This window comes from Lepidochelys kempii, chromosome 6, assembly GCF_965140285.1.
Source record: "Lepidochelys kempii isolate rLepKem1 chromosome 6, rLepKem1.hap1, whole genome shotgun sequence".
NCBI classification, from domain to species: Eukaryota; Metazoa; Chordata; order Testudines; family Cheloniidae; genus Lepidochelys; species Lepidochelys kempii.
In genome coordinates, this window is record NC_136385.1 from 119,492,684 (window position 1) to 119,516,127 (window position 23,444).

At 43.4% G+C, this 23,444-nt stretch overlaps 1 protein-coding gene across 1 annotated transcript in view; it reads right to left on the reverse strand.

Moving 5' to 3' along the window:
* RHOJ (ras homolog family member J) overlaps positions 1 to 21,786 on the reverse strand; it is a 76,711-nt gene extending 54,925 nt beyond the window's left edge. The window contains exon 1 of the mRNA XM_073349899.2: positions 21,167 to 21,786. Within this exon, the coding sequence (XP_073206000.1) occupies positions 21,167 to 21,344 (178 nt within the window). The 5' untranslated portion in view covers positions 21,345 to 21,786. The remainder of the gene's footprint in view (positions 1 to 21,166) is intronic.
* Between the last annotated feature and the right edge of the window lie 1,658 nt (positions 21,787 to 23,444).

Genomic DNA, 23,444 nt, shown 5'->3' on the forward strand with positions numbered 1-23,444 from the left:
AGAGGCGAGTTTGGGCCATATCCAATATGTGCATATACTCCGTTTGGAGTATGGTGGAAATGCCATTTGCTGACAGAGAGGCTGAACTTCACAGAATGTTCCCTGCATTAAAACAAGCCAGTGTCTCTACTAAGCGAAATAGAATACTCATAGGAAAATGGCTCTATTGTGCCCAACTTTCCATATGTGATACCAGAAAGGCCTGTATTATATTTTCTGGACGGAGCCTGTATGGAAGTTGAAAAATGCAGTTTTGATAAAAAGTTACTATGATTGTCTTGCATCCCATAGTAATTTTCCTAATGGATCTGACTTAATGAAATGTTAAGACCTTTATTGAAATTCCATTGCCAGCGTTGCCAAGAACAGCCCTCAACCCATAATCCACCAGGAATCCATGTGAATTATAGTAGCAACAGCCTTGTGACAAGTATCTCTGTGCTCTCTCTGTATTCTTTGAAAATTTCCCATCATTTTGGTGAAGGGGCTGGCACTTGATTGGCTACTTGTCTTTATGAAGTGGAATCTCTTCTGTGCTTTCAGCCAGTGTTTGTTTTTTGTTTTTTTTCTCAGTCAAAGCACAATCTAATTTAAAATACATACTTATCAAAACTGGAAACCAGCCATTGGATGGCTTTGCAAAGCTATATTGTAAATAAGATTTCCTTTCCTGGTGTTTCAAGACATAAGTAGTTGGCATGCCCAACTGGTGCCAATATGCACTGCTCTTCAGGATCTCCTAGAAGAGGGAAATCACATGTACTTTTCAAATAGAGGCAGAAGGTGTTCTGAGAATGCTCTGTGAAGAGGGACGAAGCATAGAAATCGGTCTTTCTCCCTTTCTTCCCTCTCAGATTTAGCTCTTAGCTATTGTTGTCTTTGTTCTATTGACTATAACGTGTAAAATAGTTTACATGCCTGTTTTGCTACAGTGAAAGCCCCCAGACACTGGAATGACATTCTAGCTAGAACTAGAAAACACTAAGGGCTAGGTTGTAGCTTTAGGCACAGGCTTGAGTAAGGAGTGGTGTGTAAATTACACACCACGAATAGCCCAGGATACAGCTCCTCTCCTGCTTCCTCTGTGCTACCTGGGAGTAGTAATTACAAATGACAAATTATGACACCCTCTGCTTCCCAGAGCCATCTCAACTGTGCTGGGTAACAAGTAGAAAAGTGGAGCCAAGGTTCTGCCCATTTCCGCCCACCCTACTAGAGAGAGAGAGAGCGCGTGTGCGCAGCACCTCCTTAGTCCTATATGCCTAGACCCGGTCTGGGCAGCCCACACAAGTTATAAAGGGGGTGGTTCTTACTCTCTGTGATCCCTGTATAGCTGAGTAGCTCAAGTCACAATCTAGCCCCACCTGAAAAAAAGGATGAATATTAAACAATGACATGCACATGATTAGATCAATTATGCTCTTAAATGGGAGTCTGGGTTTAAATATCACTCGGGAAACACCTGAGGTGTGGCTGCAAAATCCGTGCCAAGTAGAAATCACTTCCACATTAAACGTGGAAGGCCAGACCAACTCGGGCTGAATGAATTTTGCAACTACTAATTCTCTGGATAATTGCAGCACTGGCTCTTTTTGCTATTTTGCTGATGCACTCAACTGACGGATGGAAGGAAATTACCTTCCTGTAGATGCCATTCAGCCTGACCTCCCAGCTTAAGGTAAGGCATTAGGAAACAGCAAAATGACAGAAAGCAGGGGAAGGGCAATTCCCAGCACGCAAATGTGTTGCTCGGTAATTCAGCTTCCTAATGTTATAAAGAGATCTTGTGAAAATATGAATTCCCATTTTTACCAGCGCTGGCTGTACAAGCATTGACCTGCTTCTTCTCCCATTGGGAGAGATCTGACACTGGCTTCTGTGAGAGTAGATTTGGGCCAATAATTCATCCACTGAATGAATGCTTGTGGTGCATACATTTTTAGAGGGACTTGGCAGATTTCAAGACACTAGCTCATGGTAGGCATTAATTCTGCATGTTCAGTGTCACCATTAGCAACATTTTATCAGATCACATCACCTGTAATTTCTATACCTGTTCAAGAATCAAATGGCTGCCCCCTTTTTTTTTTTGGTATTATGGCTCTTTTATGCATCATAAAATACAGTATTATCCACAGCAGTGTTTAGAAACAACCTTTTCGGGCTAGGTCACTACAGATCACCTCAGCAAGAGGGTGAGTGAGCAGACCACTGCTGAGTGATCCAGCCAAAGTCTAAAATGTCTCTGGGCCAAGTTTTAATAGCATTATTCATTGTGAATAGCACTTTCCTCCCAGGGGAGCAAGGTGCTACTCAGAATGAGTAACATTGTCAGGATCTGGCTCTTTGCAAGGCATTCTGCATTTCCGCTTGGTAGTAGCATCTTCACTGATCCTTGTGCACACATTGGGAAATAGAGTCCAACATTTCAAATTTTGTATCTTGTGCATATAAGCGCGTGCCCAGAGAACAGTGAAATTCCCATTAAAATGCCAGTTATAGATATCTTGCTTTGTAATGTAAGATGTGCTTTTGTTTCTTTTATGGGAAAGCTGGGTAAACCATAGCTCATTAAATCTTGCCCCTCCAGGGAGCATTTTTTCCCCATGGAGCAGTTTTGTGTGTTTTGACTATTACAGCTCAATAGACTACAGGCATCAAACATATCAACTAGAAAACAGGGAGCTCACTATTATAAATATTAGATGCCTTAAAGCTCAAAACCAGAGGCTATAACCACAAATGGGCTATCCAAGGTACATTTTCCTACTTGATCCTTTCACGTAGTTCCAGTGCAGGGTGACAAAATGGATATTTTCTAAGTCTTCCAGAGAATAAGATAATTCAACATTCTACTGTGTCTTGGATGTTGCTCTTTTCTTTTTGATACTGTTGGAAGCTCTTATTCATCAAGACAGGTGCATCAGGGACAAAAATATATAGTGTAATGGGGTAGAAATATGAGACTTCTTGGTCACCTATATGCCGCCCCCTCCCCCTTGAATCAACACAGGGTAGCATTCATAGATTTCTACAGCAGCCCCATTGGTTTTCTTCCTAATCTTACCCTCAGTACAGTACTTGCAATGATAAATGTCATAAGAACCTCCTGTGGCAGTTTACTCAGCTTTTCAGTTGGTCTATACCATACTTCTAAAAAAAATGCTTAATTTTAGGTCATTCTATTTTCTTTTGCTTTCCTGGTCTCCTGATAACTCCTTTGCCTCCAAACTTCCTACTTGTTTGTTCCTTGTAGGTACTTTTAGACTCTTACCTTATTGTAGGTGTGTTTTTGTTTTTTTTCTAGGCTGGAGAAATTAATTTCTATTAACTTCTTCCGACAAGTTTTTTGGAACCTGGGATTATTTTTGTTTTTGGATAGTGTCCACTTTAATTTGATCATTTTTGGAATCCAGAGCTGCTTGCTATGCTCCAGATGCTATATAGAGTGGAATAATTGCTACCTGGTCCTATATGATACCTTTTTCTATAGCATATCTCAGTGTAGTGTTAGCATTTCTAGCATGAGTGTCACACTGCATGCTCATATTCAATTGTTCCTCTGTAAAGCACCTGTTCATGTCCACTTAAGAATGGTGCTTTCTCACATGTGTACAGATTGCAGAGCCATACACGGGTTGCTATTTTTAGCCTGGTAAGTGTATTGCAGCCAGACGTAGTTCTTTGTCTCTCCTATAAACTCATAAATAATCAGTGATGTGTAATGGTACATTTTCTAGTGCTGGAGCCCTCCAGAAATGAACCCATCACACATACAATCTTTCTCCCTGCGTCCAGTCTCTTCACTTACACCTACCGCACATGTGTCCTTCTGTCCTTCAGGGCAGAGCTGAGTCCGTCCATTCTGTCTCTGCCCATTTGGAACTTGATGCATTCTAATGATCTGTCCTTTCACACAGAAGCCTGGGCAGGGGGATGGGACGAGGCCGCTGTGCTGCTGTTACTGAAAGTGGGTGTTGCAAGCAAATTCCTGTTTGAGCTGCGAGGAGCTGCCTAGCTTTCCCACCACCTGCAGGTTCTAGAGCCTGGCCTGTCCCACCCCTCACCTAACCCTGACTCTGCTTCACTGCTGGCCTGGTGCCCCATGCACCACCTCAGTGAAAGGGACCTTCTCATAGGGAATACTACCCCCAGCCTCCCTTTTGAATCCCTCTGCAGGTAGCAGGCCATGTCTCCTGTCCTGTGCCTGAGCTTTTGAAGGAGGGAACAATGCTGCCCAAGCTGGTTACCTCAGGGGGCAAATCCCCCACCCCCTTTCAGCTTCAATTCTTCCTGCCTCCACCCCAGCCTGGTTCGGTGCTGCTCTAGCAGCTCGACACCCTGTGTCTAAATAGATGGCTGACAAACCCTCTATGGCTGGCACATGACCGAAAGCGTGTGCAAGCCCTTCTGCACCCCATGGGAAGAAGCTCCTCAGCACTGCTGCACTCGCACCAGTGCTGTCCTGAGGACAAGACACTGCTGAGATTATATCCAGGAGCGGCTTTCACAGTCCGTGCTGAAGTTAGGTACTGCTGATTCTTGCTAGCTCAGAGCCTTACAAGGAGCTAGATTACCCTGACAAAAGGCGAAAGAGAGGTTTCTGGGCAGAAACCAGGAGAAGGAGACCTAAGGGTTACCCCATCTGTGCTTTCTCTGGTGTTAACAGATTGTTCAGCTGCATGAAGAGAGTGTGGCCCAGGGCTTCACTTGTTGAACACAAACCCTGTAAGTAAAATGGAAATCCCGGGAAAGGTTTTGTTAAGCTCATCACAGGCCTCTTGTGAATTTTCTGTCCAGCTCCAAGACCTCTGACCCTACCTCCTGAAATTTTCAGTTCACCACATTTTGTCCAGTGATACTCTGGCTTGTGTTATCTGAACCTACAAATGCAATGTATACCTGAATAAAATGCTGGAGTATTTAAGGTGACACCTGCTGATACCAGTTAGTCAAAGAAGTTTCCTGACTCAGTGCAAGTCATTAGTTAAATACCGGAGCATATCTTCTGCTTAAAACAAAAGCAAACACCACTTTTTTTCAGTTGGAAGAAATTTGGATCTAAATTTTCCTGCATCAGTACTAAATAATTCACGTGAATCCCTGAAGGAATGATGATGTGTTCTACCCTCTGTATAGCTGAGAAACAAAAATGCTTGAAGAAACACAAGTACAACATTTCATCTGTGGTTAAACACTTCAGCACAGAGACAACACTGAACTGGTGGCAAGAGCATGGGGCAGCAGTTACTGCTGTGAGAATTGTACTGGAAGGAAACAGCGAATTCATTTAACTCTCCAACTCACCACTGCAAGTTAATTTGGACACGCTATATTCCCCAGCACAGCTATAAATTTTTAAATAAGCACAGCCAGGGGTCTAGCTGAAGAGAGACGGTATGGTGCAACATAATCCAACTGTGCTCTGAAATATACTGGTGTGTATTTTAAACAAGCTGCCTTTTAAACCTTGTGCCTACAATTTATTTATCTCTGGAACAGGAAAATGGGCAACTGCACCTCACTTCCTGAAATGTGGCATGACATTGCCATTTTGCACCTGGTATAATTTGAGCACACCTTTTGTATGAAGTGGTTAGAAGTATCTGGCTAAGAAGAAAGCTCCAGAATCTCTTATGTACTGTCAAGGCATGCTTCATAAATGGATCCAATTCTTTTCATACTGTAGCAAAAGTAACTGTGTAGTATGAACTCTCGTAATTATGGCCCTGATTCAGTAAAGTGTAACACTGACAGACCCCAGTCGTCGGCGGGTAGGGTCGAACCTGGGACCTCTGAAGCGAAATGCATGAGTGAAAAGCCATATGCCTCTTAGCTAAGGTTGTAGAGCAGACTCATTAATCTCTCTCTAAGTGGTCTTGGTGCCATTAGATGGGACAGAACACCACACCCAGGAGGTGTGGGGGTTACAAAAGCACTTAAAAACATGCTTAACTTTAATTAACATTTAAGTTCATCGGACTACTAACATGCTTAAGGTAAACACATGCTTAAGTGCTTTGCTGATCTGGCGCCTATAAGATGACCCTGAGACTTTTTAATTCTTGTATTTCAGTCTAGAAATACAAAGGTTAGTAACTGGGTAATGGAATTTCCTTCTGATGTCTAACGTGCTGACATTGAAATAGTACAGCAGGAAAAGGTGCATTCACTTGAAAGAGGTCTGTAAAGGAATTCAGTGATCTAAACAGAGCTCACTTAGGGCTTAATCTTGGACACTTTATAAGTCCTACTCAGTAATGCCAAGGCAGGTCCACAATGCATGCAGCCATGGAACATTCATTCCATGTTCCATAGTAGAAGAAAGTGCTCATGCTTGGACTCTGTCACTGTCCCTTTATCCTGTACATCTGTTGTTTCCAAAGCGGGGACATTTAATAATTTCTGACACGAAGGGAAAAGTGCACATGAAGCTTGACAACAAAGCAAGCCTGCAACACATACTCACACACACAGTTCCATTGAATGCAATGGATGTACTTACAATTACATGCAGAAAATTACTCATGTGAGTGTGTGCAGGGATCTGGCCTTGAGTGGTAATAAGAGGTATAAAAGCAAAGCATGGTGTTTCTGAAGGACACTAATCATTAAGCTTTGAGGCAGAGGGTGAAATCTTGGCTCCAATGAAGACAAAGGGAGTTTTTCCCTTGACTTCAATGAGCCAGGATTTCACCTGCAGTGTGTAAATAACCGTCTGAATTCAAGAGCGGAACAATCACAATGTCTGTGGTTATTTGGGACAGCTTTTGGCATGTGAAGCTGAGCTTAAACCCTCATCCCTCCCTAACCTGGGGGGGGAAAAAAAGGGCCAGCGTGTATTCATGGGAAAGGTACTGTTGTCCAGTGGATGGAACACTGGACAGGGGCTTGGGAGACCAGGTTTCAATTCCTGACTTTGCCAATAGCCTGCTAGGTAGCCCTGGGCAAGTCACTTCCTTCCCCATGCCTCCGTTTCCCCTTTGGTTAAAACGGGACATCATGACACTGACCACCCTTGTAAAACACTTTTTGAGATCTATTGATGAAAAGTGCTAGGTGGTGTTGTGATACATTACTATTTAATGGGAAAGTATTTTAAATGGCTGTTAAATGTGGTCTAGAAATGTTGTATTAAAGATGTTTTTAAGGACTATGATGTTGTGTAATAATTAAGAAAACAGTGATTTAAAATAATAGCTCTAGGTGTTGGTGTTGGATAATCCTAGCCACTTTCACATCACAACAAAACAAACAAACAAATAACCCTATTGAAGGAATGATTGATTTTCTTCCATGCTTTTGCTAGAGACCCAAATGAACTGAATTTATATCATTGTACTTGGACTGTGGTTAACACAGTGAACAAATAGACCTGCACATTGCATTTTTTCAGGGGTATAATGTTGGCAGCAGGTTAATTTGATCACTACGTATAATTTTACTATTAGAATTTGTCATTTTCATTTTCTAATAAATGGAAGAAATATTTTAAAGTTGTTGACGGGGCAAGGGGGTGGGTGGGATCACACCTATCAGGAGTGATCCTGCAATCTCATTGTCACACAAGGTCACTCATTGTTGCTCTACACTGGGGCATGACATCAGATGGGGGAAAGCTGAATGTCTAGCAAATGTGCCTTTGCTACTCTACAGTGCCAAGAAAAAAAAGGGGGGGGGCATTTATAGAGAGAAATTCTGGTTGTGGCTCCTCCATGTATAAATGCAGCCCAGAGAACTGTTCTCAGAATCGATGTTTCTCATCTGGCAGTTGGTTGATATAAATCCCACCAGAACAATATGGAGTATATTGATTAGATTCTCTCTGATGTCAAAAAGATGAAGTGAGCTGTAGCTCACGAAAGCTTATGCTCTAATAAATTGGTTAGTCTCTAAGGTGCCACAAGTACTCCTTTTCTTTTTGCGAATACAGACTAACATGGCTGTTACTCTGGAATCTCTGATGTCAGTGCATATCGCCTAACTACCATGTATATCTATTAAGCTTGGTGGATTTGAGTGATCAACATTCACTCTTTCTTGAATGATCAACTCTTCTTTAGGGAAAAATAATAATGACAAAATCCTGGACTTTTTAGATATTTAAAAATTCCTCCCAGATGGCAATTTAAGAACCAAAAAGCCCGACATGTCCGGGGAAAATACGGACGTATGGTAACCCTAGGTTAACTAGCATCCATACAGACTATTTTTTTTTTAAACCCATGCAAATCAACATTCAGAATGCTGGTTGCTCTTCACTTTTGAGAATCCAATCCTAATCTCTTTGGCTTGGCTCATTACTGGTGGAAGAACCTCAGGATGTTTAGCAGTTCAGAAGCATGTCTCTTTGGAATGGGAAGTATGGGAGGGAATTGTCAAAGAAGCTCAACATACGTATGTGCTTTATTCCCATGGAATTTTATTGGCAGCTGGGTGCCTTAGGCACTATTGAAAATCCAAGCTGATTTTGCAAGGGCAGGAAGTCTAGTGAGATTTCCAGGTCTTCCATTTCTGGTCCCAACTGAAACAGAGGTATATAGACAAGAGAGGGTAAAACATTACTAGCCAGATTTTTTTTTACTATCCAAGGAGTGGCTCAGCTGTATAAAATTCAAGATTCAGTTTCAGTTTGGGTTTTATACAGTGATTGAAATTGGTTCTTGTTTTTGTCTGAACTACTTTGACTGCCCAGACCATCCAGTTATAGCATTATTGTTCTCCTATAGTTGCCTTTAGCCACTGGGCCGAGTTGCATTTACTGTAGAATTGTCCTGCTCTGAGGGATAACTGGGAGGCAAACAGGTATGTTTTTAACTCGGGTAGCTAACCCAAGTTCAAAATAGCAGTGAAGGCTTGGCAACTTGGCTTTTAACTCAGGCTAGCAGCTCAAGTTCAACTCCAGAAGCTGCCCTATAGGCTAGAACTCGCACTGCTATTGTCTTCATTTCCATTTTAACCCAAGATAGGTAGCCTGAGTTAAGAACAAACCTCTCTTTGCAGTGTGTAGACATACCCTCAAGCATGCAGGGGAAAGTTGCCCCTGCTACATATACCACTTCAGGAGAGCTCAGCCTTCTGTGGCCAGTTCAGCCCCTCTTTACCATGCTCACCCTTCTGGGGTGTCTTGTATCCCATGGGGCACTAGAAGACATCCACCTCTGTGCTTGGGGCTCCTCAAGACTCTTCTGTGCACACTTGCATACGCAATCTGCCCCATAGTGGGAAGATGTGGTATGATTTTCTCTGCTGATGTACCATTTTCAGTTCAGTCCATACGTATGTAAGCAGAGTCAGGATGAGCTCCACCCTGACATCTGGTGGTGAGGTGTGGCAAGTTGTGAAAAAACTTCAGGGGCTGATCTTATTTGCATAGGCACACCCACCTCTGCCTAGAATGAGGCCATAGTTGCCCAAATGGTCACTTTGGCTGCTGTAGGATCCCCAGTGTCTCTGTTATTGGGGCAGGAAGAATAAATTATTACCCTGATTATGGGAATCAAGGACAGTGGAACTGCACTTGGCCTTTTGTTATGATGGAGGGACTCGCCATCAACTAAGTAGCACTCGCTAGGCAAGGGACATGGGTTCCAAAACTCTGTGAATTGAGAGAGGCTGGGGACAGGTATTAATACTTGGTGACATGGGCCCCCTGGTGAGGGTCTTACACGCTAATTGCACTTCCTCCTCTCTCCACTGTGGAATATCAGAGCTAATTTTGATTCCATTTAGGAGTCTAGTTACAGGCTGCTGAGCTGAATTCACTTTGGGTTAATGGTGCACCAGCATTGAGGCTCCCCTACTACAAGCTGAAATCACAAAAGAGCTAAACTGACTAAGAGCTGAAATCACTGAGTGTTGTGTTAAGTAGTGGGGGAGCCTGAGGATATATGGTGGAGCAGTTTGTGGGACAGCAAGCAGAGTGGCTGGTGGAGCGGAGCAGTTTGCGGGATGCCTAGAGCAGCCCATGGGGTGGCTGGCAAAGCGGAGCCCCATGAAGAGGTGGGGCCATCAGCTTTGGACCGCATAAGGTGCCCCTTTATTTTCCTCCTTCCCCTCCCCTCAATCTCCACCCAGGTTGGGATGTAAAACTCTGCAGATAAACTTTTGAACTCTGGGGCTGCCCTGACCAGGGACAGAGACTTTTGGGACTTTGGGTGACTTTGGATTGCTGGACTCAAGAACAAAAGGGAAAGGACATGCCCCAATTTGCTTGGCGTGGGATTTTTGCTCAGGGGTTGTGTTATGAATCCTGTTGGTGGTGTTTCTCCAACATAATGCCACATTGTTTCTCTCTGTTATTAAAAGGCTTTTGCTACACTCAGACTCTGTGCTTGCGAGAGGGGAAGTATTGCCTTTTGAGGCACCCAGCAGGGGTGGTATATATTTGTCCCAGGTCACTGGGTGGGGGCTCGAGCCCGTTTTGCATTGTGTTATTGGAATGGAACCCCTAGATACTGAACCTGGCCCTTGTTGCTGCCAACTCTGACAGGCAGAAGGGTTACATGTACTAACAGATGGATGGACGCAAAGCTCCTGGGGTTTAATAATGGGGTTGCACCTGCGTGACTGAAAACAGGATTTGGATCCTTATCTTCCTGTAGAAACATACATCTGTGCAAAGGACTTGGGTGAATATTCCCCAAAGTACATTTCTCTAAACACTTACGTAAGTCAATATAGTGAATGGGGGAAGGGAAGCAAACAAAAACAAGGCTTCTTTGTAACCTAATTCTTGCCTTGACAAAAATAAATGACTCAATTATGTGACATTTTTCATTGTATCTCCTGCAAATAATTTATACATCCTTCCTGATAAATTAACTGTTGTGCTTCATAAATGACTTTGTTCCGATTTCTTAGGAGCTTAGCACTTTTCACAGAAATACATTAAGGAAATTATCTGCTTCCTTTGCTTCTGTATAGATCTTCTAGCTGGCATTTTATTACATGCAACAAATTCCTTCACTTCAAGGACTTCCTTTTGCTTGGAACTTATTTAGCCCACCATATTATATCTTACTATGACAGCTACCTGGTTCAAACCCTTATCCCTCAATGGTCATGTCTGTTACAAACCTGGCATGACTAATGGTATATTCCAGGATGAGCACAGCTGTAGTTTATCCACCTCTTTCTGTATTCATTGGCAGGAACAGTTCATCAAGAATAGGAGCTTCTAAAATTTACTTGCTTCCTTGTCAACAACAAAATATATTTTCCCCTGATCTGTACTGTGGTTTGCAAGGCTCAAAGCTAAATACTGTGGTGATCAGCATACAATAAATGAATAGATGAATATATATGATCAGCCACTGGTCCTCATTGGGGATTGAACTCAGAATTTTCAGGGTTAAAACCATGTCCATGATCCTTTACCACTTTTGCTAAAGAATTAACTCATTAGCTGCCATCTATAGTCTGTTCTTATCCTCTTAGCACTGAAGGTTCTGGGTTTATTCCCTACTCACAATCATTGTTTGGTTGTGTGAGGTCGTTACAAATGGTTGGCCATAAAGGGATTTGAACTGCTTTGGACCTCAAACACTCAGGATGCGCTTATCCAGGTTGGGGAAGTGCGTAACCCATGCTAGGAAAAGAGGCTTGGAGTCCTCTAGTGCAGGGGAGGGAAAACTATGGCCCGTGGGCCAGATCTGGCCCATCAGGTCTTTCAATCCAGCCCGCGGGCTTGCTACCCCTGTGGCGCAGTGGGGCTAAGGCAGGCTCCCTGCCTGCCCTGGCCCCATGCCACTCCCAGAAGCGGCTGGCACCACGTCCCTGCTGCCCCTTGGAGGTGGGTGGGGGGGCCAGAGGGCTCTGTGCACTGCCCTCACCTGCAGGCACTGCCCCCCCCCAGCTCCTATTGGTTGGGAACAGGGAACCACGGCCAATGGGAGCTTCAGAGGTGTTACCCACAGGCAAGGGCAGTGCACAGCTGAGCCGCCTGCCACGCCCAAGAGCCACTGCCGGACATGCTGGGCACTTCTGGGAGCAGCGCAGGGGCAGGGAGCCTGCCTCAGCCCAGCTGCATGCTGCTGCCACCCTGGAGCTGCTCGAGGTAAGCAGCACTGGGCTGGAACCCTCACCCCAACCCCCTGCCTGGAGCCCCTTAACCACCTGCCCTGAGCCCCCTCCTGCACACTGCACCTCCTCCCACACCTCAACCCCCTTCCCCAGCCATACATTCATGGCACTGCGTACAATTTCCCCACCCAGATGTGGCCCTCAGGGCAAAAAGTTTGCCCACCCCTGCTCTAATGGCTGTTTCACATACGATGACAGGACATAACTGCTGCTGCTAGCTGACGGAGTTACTCCTCCACGTCAAGCAGTATTAACTTGCATTTTTAACACGATAGATTCCAGGCTCAGTTCCCTGGCAACCCTGGATGACAGTTTTCATATCACTAAATTTGGGTGATAAAAATAAATATTATGACCACAAAAACCCTGGAATTGAATCCTAAAAACTGGAATGTGGGTATTCTGATCTCACACTGACTTCAGACCAGTATAATTCCTCTGAGTACAGTGAAGTTACTCCTGATTTACACTCGTGTGAAATCAAAAGTCAGACCCTTTGTCTTTATTTATTCAATGCACCACATAGCCATTGTGAAAATTAGACTACATACATAAGCAACATTTTTAATATGTGCTCTAACTTCCATTAACTTTAGTGAACAGCCGCTGGAGAAAAGAACCCTTAACTGATAGTTTATATCATGTCTGAAGTCAAACTTCAGTATCAGAAAAGCTATATCTTCTGAAGCACACCTGCATTGTCTAACCAAAACACATACCAGCATCCTTTAGGGATGAGGTTGTCCAACTGATGGTATGTCTAACACCTAACTGGTTGGTTTATGGAGTGCTTCCTGGTCATATGGGACCTGGTGTTCAGAAGTTTTCAGTGTTGTAACCAGGCCCAAATCTTCAAAAACAGTCAGTACATCATGTTCTGAGCTCTTTTGAAAATCTAGCTCTTATTTAAGTGTCTAGGGGGATCTTTGTAGTGCAATCACAGGCTGTGACTGCAGCTTGAGTAGATATTTGGGTACCTTTACACAAGGATAAAAGACCCATGGCAAGGCTGCAGGTGGCCTGGGTCAACTGACTTGGGCCCGTGGGGCTTGTGCTGCAGGGCTAAAAATCGCTGAATAGACATTGAGGTTTGGGCTGGAGCCTAAGCCTGAGCATCTACACAGTGATTTTTCAGCCCTGGAACCCGAGTCGTGGGTTTTTTATCCCTATTAGTTCAGGTACCACAGTAGTGAAGTAGCAGCAGTGCATGCTTCGGCACAGGCTGTACAAGCCTGCCCAGAGCCCTGGGTAATTACTCGTGGAGCTGGCTTGTATCCTGCCATAGCTTTCCTGCTCCAGTGCCTGAGCTAGGTGGATTAAAGCTAGCATGGGTGTGCCTGCTCAAGCTGTAATCACACCCTGTGATTGCACTATAGACCTTCTGTAAGTGGGAGCTCAGCTCAAAATCTGGCCCCAATTTTGGATGCAGAGTACTTGAAAGGCTGGCCCTCAGCTTTTCTGAATATCTGTTCCATGGTGCCCTTTTTGTTTCCTGATGCACCTCTGCTAGTCACCACTGCAGTGGTATCGCTCACAGAGAAAGGAAGTCTCAGCTAATCTGGTCCCCAAGGCTAAAACCACATCTTGGTGCTAAGAGGCACTATTGCAGGAAAACTTATTGAGGGAGATTAGCAGATTTTGAACTAGAGTGAGCATGACTGCACAGAACTAGAAGATATCACAAGTTATGGAGGGTCTGTTCTTCCAGGACAAAGTTGCTCATCATGCCTGGATCACTGCCTGTTTTGAAACTAGAGCATGAGACAGTTTATGAACTTAAAACACATTTTCCAACCTTAGGAGGGTTTTTTTGACTGCGTGTTCTCAGCAAAGAAATATTATAAATAGGCTCTCTTTGGCAGGCGGAAGGAGTGGTATTTTTGTCCCATTTCCCAAAGGATAAAAATTAACAACATGCTTGAATGTGCATGTTTTCCCACTTTGTGCTACAGGGGCTGCTTCCCATAAGGACTGCCGAAAACTCAGCCTTAGCTGATAGTGTTAATATCATTACTTCGCAGTCACTGCTGAATGTCTTGGCCAGAAAGTCTTTATTAAAAGACAATGCTTCTTTCCCCTTAGAATGGCTGGGGTTGGAAAGGAGGTCTCATGAGTCATCTAACTCATCTCCCTGCACCATGGCAGGACTGATCAGTCCAATTCCCCTTCATAAATTCATGTTAACTTCCTGTCTGAAAGCTGAGTTTTGACTCTATCCATGCTGATGGTTTGGGCTTTTATTTCTCTAATAATCTGATTCAACTTTGGTTTGGTGCTGGACTGAGGTGCAAGGGACAGGCTCCTGGCACTGTGTGGCGAAGAGAAGGAAGGTCCCCCCCCCCGCCGCCCTTTGCTGCTTTTTCCCACCCGAGCAACACCCTCATCCCTCTCCCATGGTAGATGGGCAATTTTTACAGCTGTGTCCCCATCCCCTTTAGGAAGGGACTTTACTTGGCTCCCCTCCCACTCCAGTTGTGGATGGTTTCTCCAGCAGCTACCTTCTCCCCCAGAGACTGGTGCTGGAGTCATGTACTTCAGGAGTCACGGCTGTGCCAGTGTGCTCTGCAGGGAAGACTCTTCTTCCCCTACCCAGCAAAGGACAGAATCTCTACTGATGGCTTGGGGAGGTGCTAAGTCTAGAGACTGGCTCTTGTGCTAGCTGAAACAGCATGACCTCAAGATTCTGCTAGCCTGCCCCATGCACCCCAGCACATATGGGGTTGGCAGTATGACCTAGCTGAAAGTGCATGCTGCTCTTTAGCAAAAGAGAAACAAGATGCACTTGGCCCCATGTCCTCCAAGTCTGTCTCAAGCCATCTTGCCCTGTGACGTATGATACTTTCCCCATGCACGGAGACAGCAACATCTGTTAATGGCAGGATTTTGCTCTTAGTTTTAAATTCATGAATGTGGATGGCACAAAACTAATAAAGGACTTAAGATTTAGATGCCATCTAAGGTCCCTTCCAGATTCCTAAGCAGGACTTTGGGGGAAATGAAGTGAATATCCTTGAAAAATCAGTCCCAAGTTTTATTCTGATCCCAGTGCATGCTGGGACAGGGATAGTTTGGTAATGAGCTGCAATCCTTTGATTCAGTGAGAAGCCTATTCATGAGCAGTCTCCCAGGATTTGGTTAAATGAGCATCCATTTTGAAGGTAGATGTCAAATATTATAACGAGCATTTTCTCATTTTAAAGGTAAGTAATAATTTGACAAAAGATGTCCTTCATTTTGAATGACTTTGTTTTGATGGGACAAGTTAAGGAAATGTATTTTCTCTTCCCCGTCCTGTGCCAGTTCCATGATGTAGTTAGTTAGTCCTGGCTATAGCCACTGAAATATTAGGACATAGGAAAGTAGTGGTATATACACTGAGGGAAACAGAATGATAAACGGTGGCACTTTTATATGCACCAATCAGCTAGGCATCTGCAGCAAGTCCTCTTAAGTGGACAGCACATGAGAAGAAAGTTCAAGGGAGAATTTTTTATTGACTTAATCAGCAAAGAAGCCATTATGCTGATGACTCAGTATAATACGGCCACACCACATCCTGCAGAAATGGAAAGATTTGTATAAAGCTAGGGGTTTCTGTTGTTTAGAAGCTCTGGGCAAGTTTTTTTTCCCTTTCTTTCAGCTAGGCATCTATTCTGGAAATAGTGCAGCCACCTATTTGTAAATCAGTCATTCTGGTACAAGAATGAGTTATGTATACTTATCTGTCATGTCCATCATTTAGACTGTAAGTTTAACTCACTGCTCAATATATTGTTGCTCTCTGTAGTTGGATCCAGAGGGATATAAGTCTGCTACAAGCTAGGAGAGTTAGTTCTTTAACTCAAACTATAGATCCTGGGTTCTGACCAAGTAGACAGTCAATACATGTAAGCCAGTGGCTAGGGCTATACAGAGAAGGTGTGCTCTGTGCCATCTCTTAGTGGTCCAGAGGAAGAAACAGAATAATTCATAGATTCCAAGGCAGAAAGAATCATGATCATCTAGCCTGACCTCCTGTAAAACGCAGGCCATAAACCCCAAAATAATTCCTAGAACAGATCTTTCAGAAAAACACCCAGTCTTGATTTAAAAATTGCCAGTGATGGAGAATCCACCAAAAACCTTAGTATGTTGTTCCAGTGGTTAATGAGCATATTAAGCTTGTCACTATTAACCTGAAAGGGCCAGGTTGTACAAGGAATCAATGCTTTCTTGTCTCAAGGCTGGGGCTCAAATCTGGTAGACTAGATCTGGGTGAACATTGTTGGGGGAGGGGAGGAGAGAAACAGCCCCTTAAGTAAATATTACAAATTTCTTCAGTTGTATTCATGTGCTTTTCTACTGAGTTATCACAAATGTTTGTATGAATGACCTCTCTCTCTCTCTCTTGTTTGCAAGAATATTCATGGGAAACAAACAAGAAATGTTCATGCAGCTGTCGTCTCCTCCTTCTGTTTATAGAATACTCCTGTGTTAATTCTGCTCCAAAAAATTAAAAATTCTGCGTGCAATATTTTAAAATTCTGCATATTTTATTTATCAAAATAACACAATATAATCACACCAGTTTCAATTATTGTTGGTTATTTATTTCAAAATACCTGTCAGCAAGTATGTCTGTAACAATACAGACAATAAAAAAGATCCAGGAAATGTTTTGACAAATAGATTCCTTACTAGGCATATTAATACAGAACTTGGAGTAATAATTCATTTAAACTACAATACAGAACCGTATTTCCTGCACCCCTCAAGAGCACTGCAAAGGCTTTGAGGAGTCAGGATAATGGAGGAGCTGAGGGAGAGGGAAGTAAATTGCTGGGAAGGAGTCTGGGTGTGAACTTGGAGGGTTGTTGGGTATGGGTGGGAAAAGTATGGAACAGGTTTTTTGGGGGGGGGCAGGGAGGGATTGTTAGGGAGCTTCCCCCATGCAGATCCTGGCTGACCCCTAGCCTCTCCCATTCAGTTGGACACATCTCCCCCAGTCCCCATGTGTCCTTCCACCCCCCTGTCCACATATGTCCCTCCACCCCCACTCAGACACCCCCATCCCCATGTGGCCCTGAACCCCCTCCCCTTGTCCCTATGTGGCCCTGAACCCCCTCCCCCTGTCCCTATGTGTCTCTATGCCACCACCCAGCCACCCTCTGTCCTATGTAGCTCTGTGGCCCTGCACTTCCCTCCCCTGTGGCCCTGTGCCTCCACTCCCATTCAGCCCCTGACCCCAGTCTATCCTCCCCACTAGCTCTTATGAGCCCCTGTCTGATCCCCACAGCACCCACACTGTCTGTCTCCCATAAGCCCTTATCTCCTGACCTGGCCTGCTGCGAAGAAGGCAGCTCTTTCTCTTCTCTCGCTGGCGGGGAGCTGCTGCTTTGTTCTATCACCACAACACCCTCTGGTGGGCAAAAGGCAGAACTGCAGAAGTTATTTTCTGCTGGGAGCTGCTGCTATTCTTGCACCACAACGCCCTCTGGTGGGCAAAAGGCAGAGCTGCAACAACATTTCAGCAGAAGCTTTTTTCTGCACAAAAAATTAAAAATATGTGCGGCTCATTAATTATGTGCACAGGCAATAGCGCAGAATTCCCCCAGGAGTAAAGAAGTTTCAGTCAGGGGACAAAAACAGTATCATCTGACTTAGCTAACCATTAACACACCATGAACAATAAAGAGTTGAAGCAAATAGTTTGGGAGCTACTCAACAACTGAGACACATCCATATAAAACATTATCAATCAGTTGAAAATAAACATTTCTAAACAATTAGTCTCCTAATTTGTGAACAGAAGAAAGTAATGGCTGTGGTCATTCTACATTGCTGTTAGTTTGCCTGGCTGCAGTCATAACTGAACCACTGCATACAATATTCATTAGCAAATCATTTACAACTCTTGATTTTCTTCACCAGTTAGTTTGGACAAATGGTTTTTCATGAACTGTTCACTGTGACCTTTTTGTGAAGTTGGCTAATTATGGCACATGGCATTGTTTCTGGTCCCTGATTGAGTGACTGGAAAAATAGGAAATAACACACTTTTGAATGTGAATTTAGGGATGAATAAATATTCATACTAAAATCTCTGAAGCTTTCAGGGTGAACATAGTGAACATTGGCACGAATACAGCTAACATTCCTCCACCAATCAGAGTAACCATGTTTATGTTAATATTCAACCAGCTCTGCTGGTGATTGAACTGAATTTTGTCTTGGTGCAGTCTCAGTCATAAGTAAACATGTATAACATCACATAGATTGATACAGTTTAACTCAGTTTGACTCGGAAAGCATTGCTCAGAGAAGATCAGCATCGGAATTTTAAAGATGGCATAAAACTGATTCGGCAGAAATTGCTATAAACTATGGAAACCAACATCTATTGTTATTGCCTGTGCTGTCCTGTTTGCCACTGGGATAGATTTTTTTTTGTTTGCTTGCCACTAGAAACCAGCAGTTTATCTAGCATGTGAAGTTTTCAGCACATGACTTGGATTTTTACTATTCTACAATAAAAGAGCACCCAACCAATGCTCTGAGTATTTTGGACAGTGTTTTAAAAGTACACTGATAAATAAGCAGATCCACCAATTAGTCCAAGTCAAATCAAAGTACCCAATTACAACATGTTTTTTTATATATATATATAACAAATTAATCAGCCTCCCCACATAGTCCCCAGAGTCCCACACCACTGCTACCCAGACCTACCCAACACCCGTCATGGGTACTGATGGAAAGGCTGGCCTTGCCATGTTACCCTGAAATTTTACAAATTCACACTCTAAGAGACTGTGGGGGGAAAAATAGCAGCTGATCGATGCAGGGGAACAATTCACATATTTATTAACTGGCTTAAAAAGTTGTCATGCAGCTGTTTGCACTATGAAACTGGTGCACTGCTTTGCTCCAGAAGTGGCTGCATTTCAATGCTAGGTGAAATAACTGCCATCTCTAGAGGGCCTTTTCTTGCACTCACTGAAATCAACTGAGTTTTGGCTTTGACTTCATTGGAGCAGGATTGGGACCACAGTTTGCAAAGTGCTTTGAGGTCCCATTAGTGTAAAAGGCACTGTATAAATATAGGATAATTATAATGCTAATTGGAGCTTAGCCCCCTGAAATTTGACACAATTCCTTTGCTACACCCTTGTTGCCTGCCTCCTTTTGCATCAATAATGTGAAAACCTGCCTCACATCTTTGGCCCATACAAAGGATAGAGAGCAGGTAGGGCAAGTTAGCATAATTGTGATCTGCTGCTATCAATGGTTACCATCCTATCATCAGTGACAACTGTGTAATTAAGCTATTCCCACTTCTGTGCTAGTTAATACTCTGATAGTATATTTTGACATTATCAAAATGCAGCATTGTGACATTATCAAAACACATTTTTTCAGACTATCCATTCCATGGAAAATTTCAGCATTTTTACTTTTCACGCTGATTTGGAACAAACACAGATTTCAAAATGTTGGAATTTCCCATGGAATGGAAATTCTATTTTCTGACTAGCTCTAGTTTTTAATCACTCTAATCAGAGATGGTTTGTCCCACAATAGTATATTAATATCTAAAGACTCCGAACAATCTGTTTGCTTAGCTTTCTGGGCTTTCTCCTAAAAACACTTTTCCTTGTACTAGTTGCTTTGAATGCTTCAGAATTCCAATAAATACTGGAGATAATCTCAGAAACCTAATTCTTCAGCCTCTGCAAATACATTTGTAAAATCTGCATTTGAATGGGAATAGATATTGTTTCATACATAATATTTATTAAATTTTTACTCCTATTTCTGTTTTGTGGAAACAGCTTTTTAAAAATGGGATTTTAAAATAAATGGGGAGAGGTGGTGGAGAAAAGACATTGTTATTTGCATCTAGAGATGAAGCTACACACATTTATGGAGAAATAAGGGTTTCACATTACCACATATCAAACTCAGCATTTACACGGTTTCTTTTTTGGCCACGTCCCTCTGCTAAACCTGACATGAAGCCAAGGTGAAAGCAGAGATTTTCCCATTACAGAATACCAAATCTATGATAAGCCATGCCATGAAAATCCAGTTTAGGAGAAACAGAAAATAAAAAACAAAACTGCTGCAAGATCAGTGATGAGTTTTGCATTACTTATAAAATCTGTTTTTTTTCAGGGATCTTGTAAATAAAAAAATCATAGGATCAGTAATGTAACATGATGGGGACAACCAGCGCTTGGATTAGGAGAACTTAAGCAACAGTAAAGGCATTTTCAGCCTATTGCACAGTACACGTGCTCACTTTTGAAGCACTTGAAAAAGTTGTAAGCTGTTGCTACAGTAAAAGTGGTCTGTGAATACTGTACCTAAACTGTGGTGGTCTTAAGATGTGTGTATCAGCTTGCACTGTGATAAAATGAATATCAGCTATGATCTTTGCTATGTTCTGTGAGTGGTGGTTCTCTTTTTACCTAAGACAAGCACGTTCATCATTAAGAATGAAAACTAATGAACGCTGCTGCTTTGCTCATCATCATACTCTGATATTAAATACTATTAATAATAAATGCCAGCAAAACAGAGTGAGCTTCATTCTGGCAGCACTGGGTGAGATTTCACTGCTTTTCTCAAAGATTAGTTCATAAAAACGATTTCAGTATTGCAGTTTCTGAATCATTTGCCACGAGGAAAAAGATGACTGACAAAATGTGTGTGTGAGAGTCTGGAGGACTCACACACACATTTCTAAGATCAACTTAGAACTTCAAAACCCCCAGACAAGCCTGGCAACTAGTTATGCAAACGCTGATTTATATCCACTGCCTTTAAAGCCCAGTGGAGGTTAATTCAAGTTGTGTTTCTAATTCTGCGTATTTGCCAAAAACAAAATGGGAAACAAATAAGTTTGCTCCTAACTTCATTGCCCCACTTGTATGTGCTGCCCTCTAAGCTGTCTGGCTGCCTTCCAAACCTGAATCACATCCCTGGCTCACAGTAACCCCGACATCCCCTTTGACCCATCCTCCTTTGCCCTTGATCTCCTTTCACCTCACTCCTGGAGTTTTCTGAACCTATTTAGACTTTTTACAAAGTACTTCCTTACCTGCATAGTGGTCAAATACGGTGGGCACGTACTCCTCCGGGAAGGCGTCATTGGCATAACTCATCAGCAGACAGGTTTTCCCAACTGCACCATCCCCAACCACCACGCACTTCAACATCTTCTTCACGTTATTGCTGCTGCAGTGGGTGCTGTTGTCATCTTCCTCCTTACAGTTCATTCTTGCTGGTGCTGCTGCTGGTCCCAGGACTTCCAAGTGCACATGAAGGGAAAATGAAGTGCAATTGTATTGACTCTTCCTGAGTTTGGGAGGCTCTCAACCTCAGGAAATCATGCTAATGTTTCCAGGCTGTTCCAACCGCCTCTAACAATGACCATATCAGTAAAGAGGAGCATTGAGGTAAATAAATTATACATCGATTTTAAAAAAAGGATTGCCCTTTCTTGTGAGCTTGAGTCAGGAAATACTCATCCTGTCACAGAGACCTCGATATTTATTGCAACTTTAAAAATATCAGCAGTCTGAGGTGTTGATTCGCTTCTCCCCTTCTCCAGCTTGGCCAGAGGAATCAGGGATTCCTGCTAAATCCACTCCATTTTCCATTTCATTTCTAACATGGAGGAAAGCTGGAGGTTTTTAATGGAGTTTTTCCTTTCTTTCTTCAGCTTGCTGAGTGTCAGGAAATCATGGGTTTCCTGCTGAATTCCATATTAGGATCAGTGGGCTTGTGAAGGGCTGCAAACAATAGGAGCTCTGTGTGTGTTTGTACTTTAGAGGAACTATGCCAGGACATAGAGTAAGAAAAACACTAGAGGTCTCACTGCAGGCTAAAGTTGTTAAGCTTCCTGTTTCATCTAACGCACTCAATGCCGGGCTAGCTGAGATGAGGCTGGTGCTGACTGTTAGATACGTAGATGATTTTCACTGGGGAATGCTTTGCAAAATGGGGATTCAGGCTTAAACGAATAAGAAGGGAATGGCAGGAGGTCTATAAGGGAACCAGCCTGTAAAATATGCAATAGAGTCTATCTTAGGGTTTTCTGCTGCCATCCGTTGCTGTATCGGAGCACCTTGGGGTATGCTTTTTCTTTTGGGGGTATTGGTACATAGGAGTAGAATTGAACACAAATGCTCTCCTATGTAAATACCTCTTTAACAATTTGGGTAAAGCAATAAATCAGTTCTTCAAGCCAGAAACTAAGAAAATATCCTCCCCTGTGCCCCCAAAAACAAACAAATGAGATATTTTCTGGTACAGGTGTGTGTGGAGGGAGGTGGGGTGAAAGAGAGCAGCTGAAGACTTAGGAATTACCTCTGTTAAAAGGGAAGGCTACAGGACAAAGCTACAGAACAGCCTGTGTAAAACCAGAGTTAAATGGCATAGCTTTTACACTCTAAAAAACTAGAGCAGTGTGTGGTCCAGCACAGTTTTGCTATAGTGTTACATATCATTCTGATCCTCCTTTTAATTTTATTATATAACTGTCCCAAAGATGTGGGTAAACACTTAGGGCCAAATCTTGCTCTCTCTACTCCTGGAAAACTGTGCAATCTCCAGCAGAAGTGAGTCACTAATTTAAAAACAATCCCTTCCTCATGTCAGCCGTTCTCTTCCTTGGGCATCCCAGTGCATGCTGCCTACTCTGTGTCTGCCTTACTTAGATTGTAAGGCCTCAGAGCGGGGAAATGGAAATGGAGATAATCCACGGTGAGGTAACAACAGGCAAGGCTTTATTGAGGTGTGACACATGCCCTGCCTAGCTCGTGGCTTCCCAGAAACAACAGTCTGCAATCCCATGGTGTTGGTGGGGAAGCACCTAGGGGTCGGGCTTTAAGAGAGAGATCCCCGACCCCAAAGCAGTAAAGACTAATAGGGCCATCTTGGCCACATAACTACAGTCCTGAGCGGTCACACACCACTGTTGTAATGTAGCAAGTGCAGCAGAGACCCCCCACCCCCGAGACACCACCCTTTCAGGGCCCAATCCAAAGCCCATTAAAGTCAATGGGAGTCATTCCAGTGATTTAAATGGGCACTGGAGCAGGCCCTCACTCCTTTCCCATGGAGCGGCAGATGTGTGTAGAACACTGGGTGTCACAGAGTCTGTACTAGCCAGAGAGCCGAGTGTGCCTTTAAACCCTCCTCTCAGGTCTTGTTTGTGAAGAATCTTTGATCCGTGATGCCCACCCCGCCCTCCTTGCTGCCTTTTGTGAGCTGATCTAAATACAAAGTCTTAAGCCATCTGCCACAGAGCAGCGCTCCATACAACAAGGGTTACTGAGAGGTTCCTCAGCAAACTCTCCACAGCCTGCCTCTCC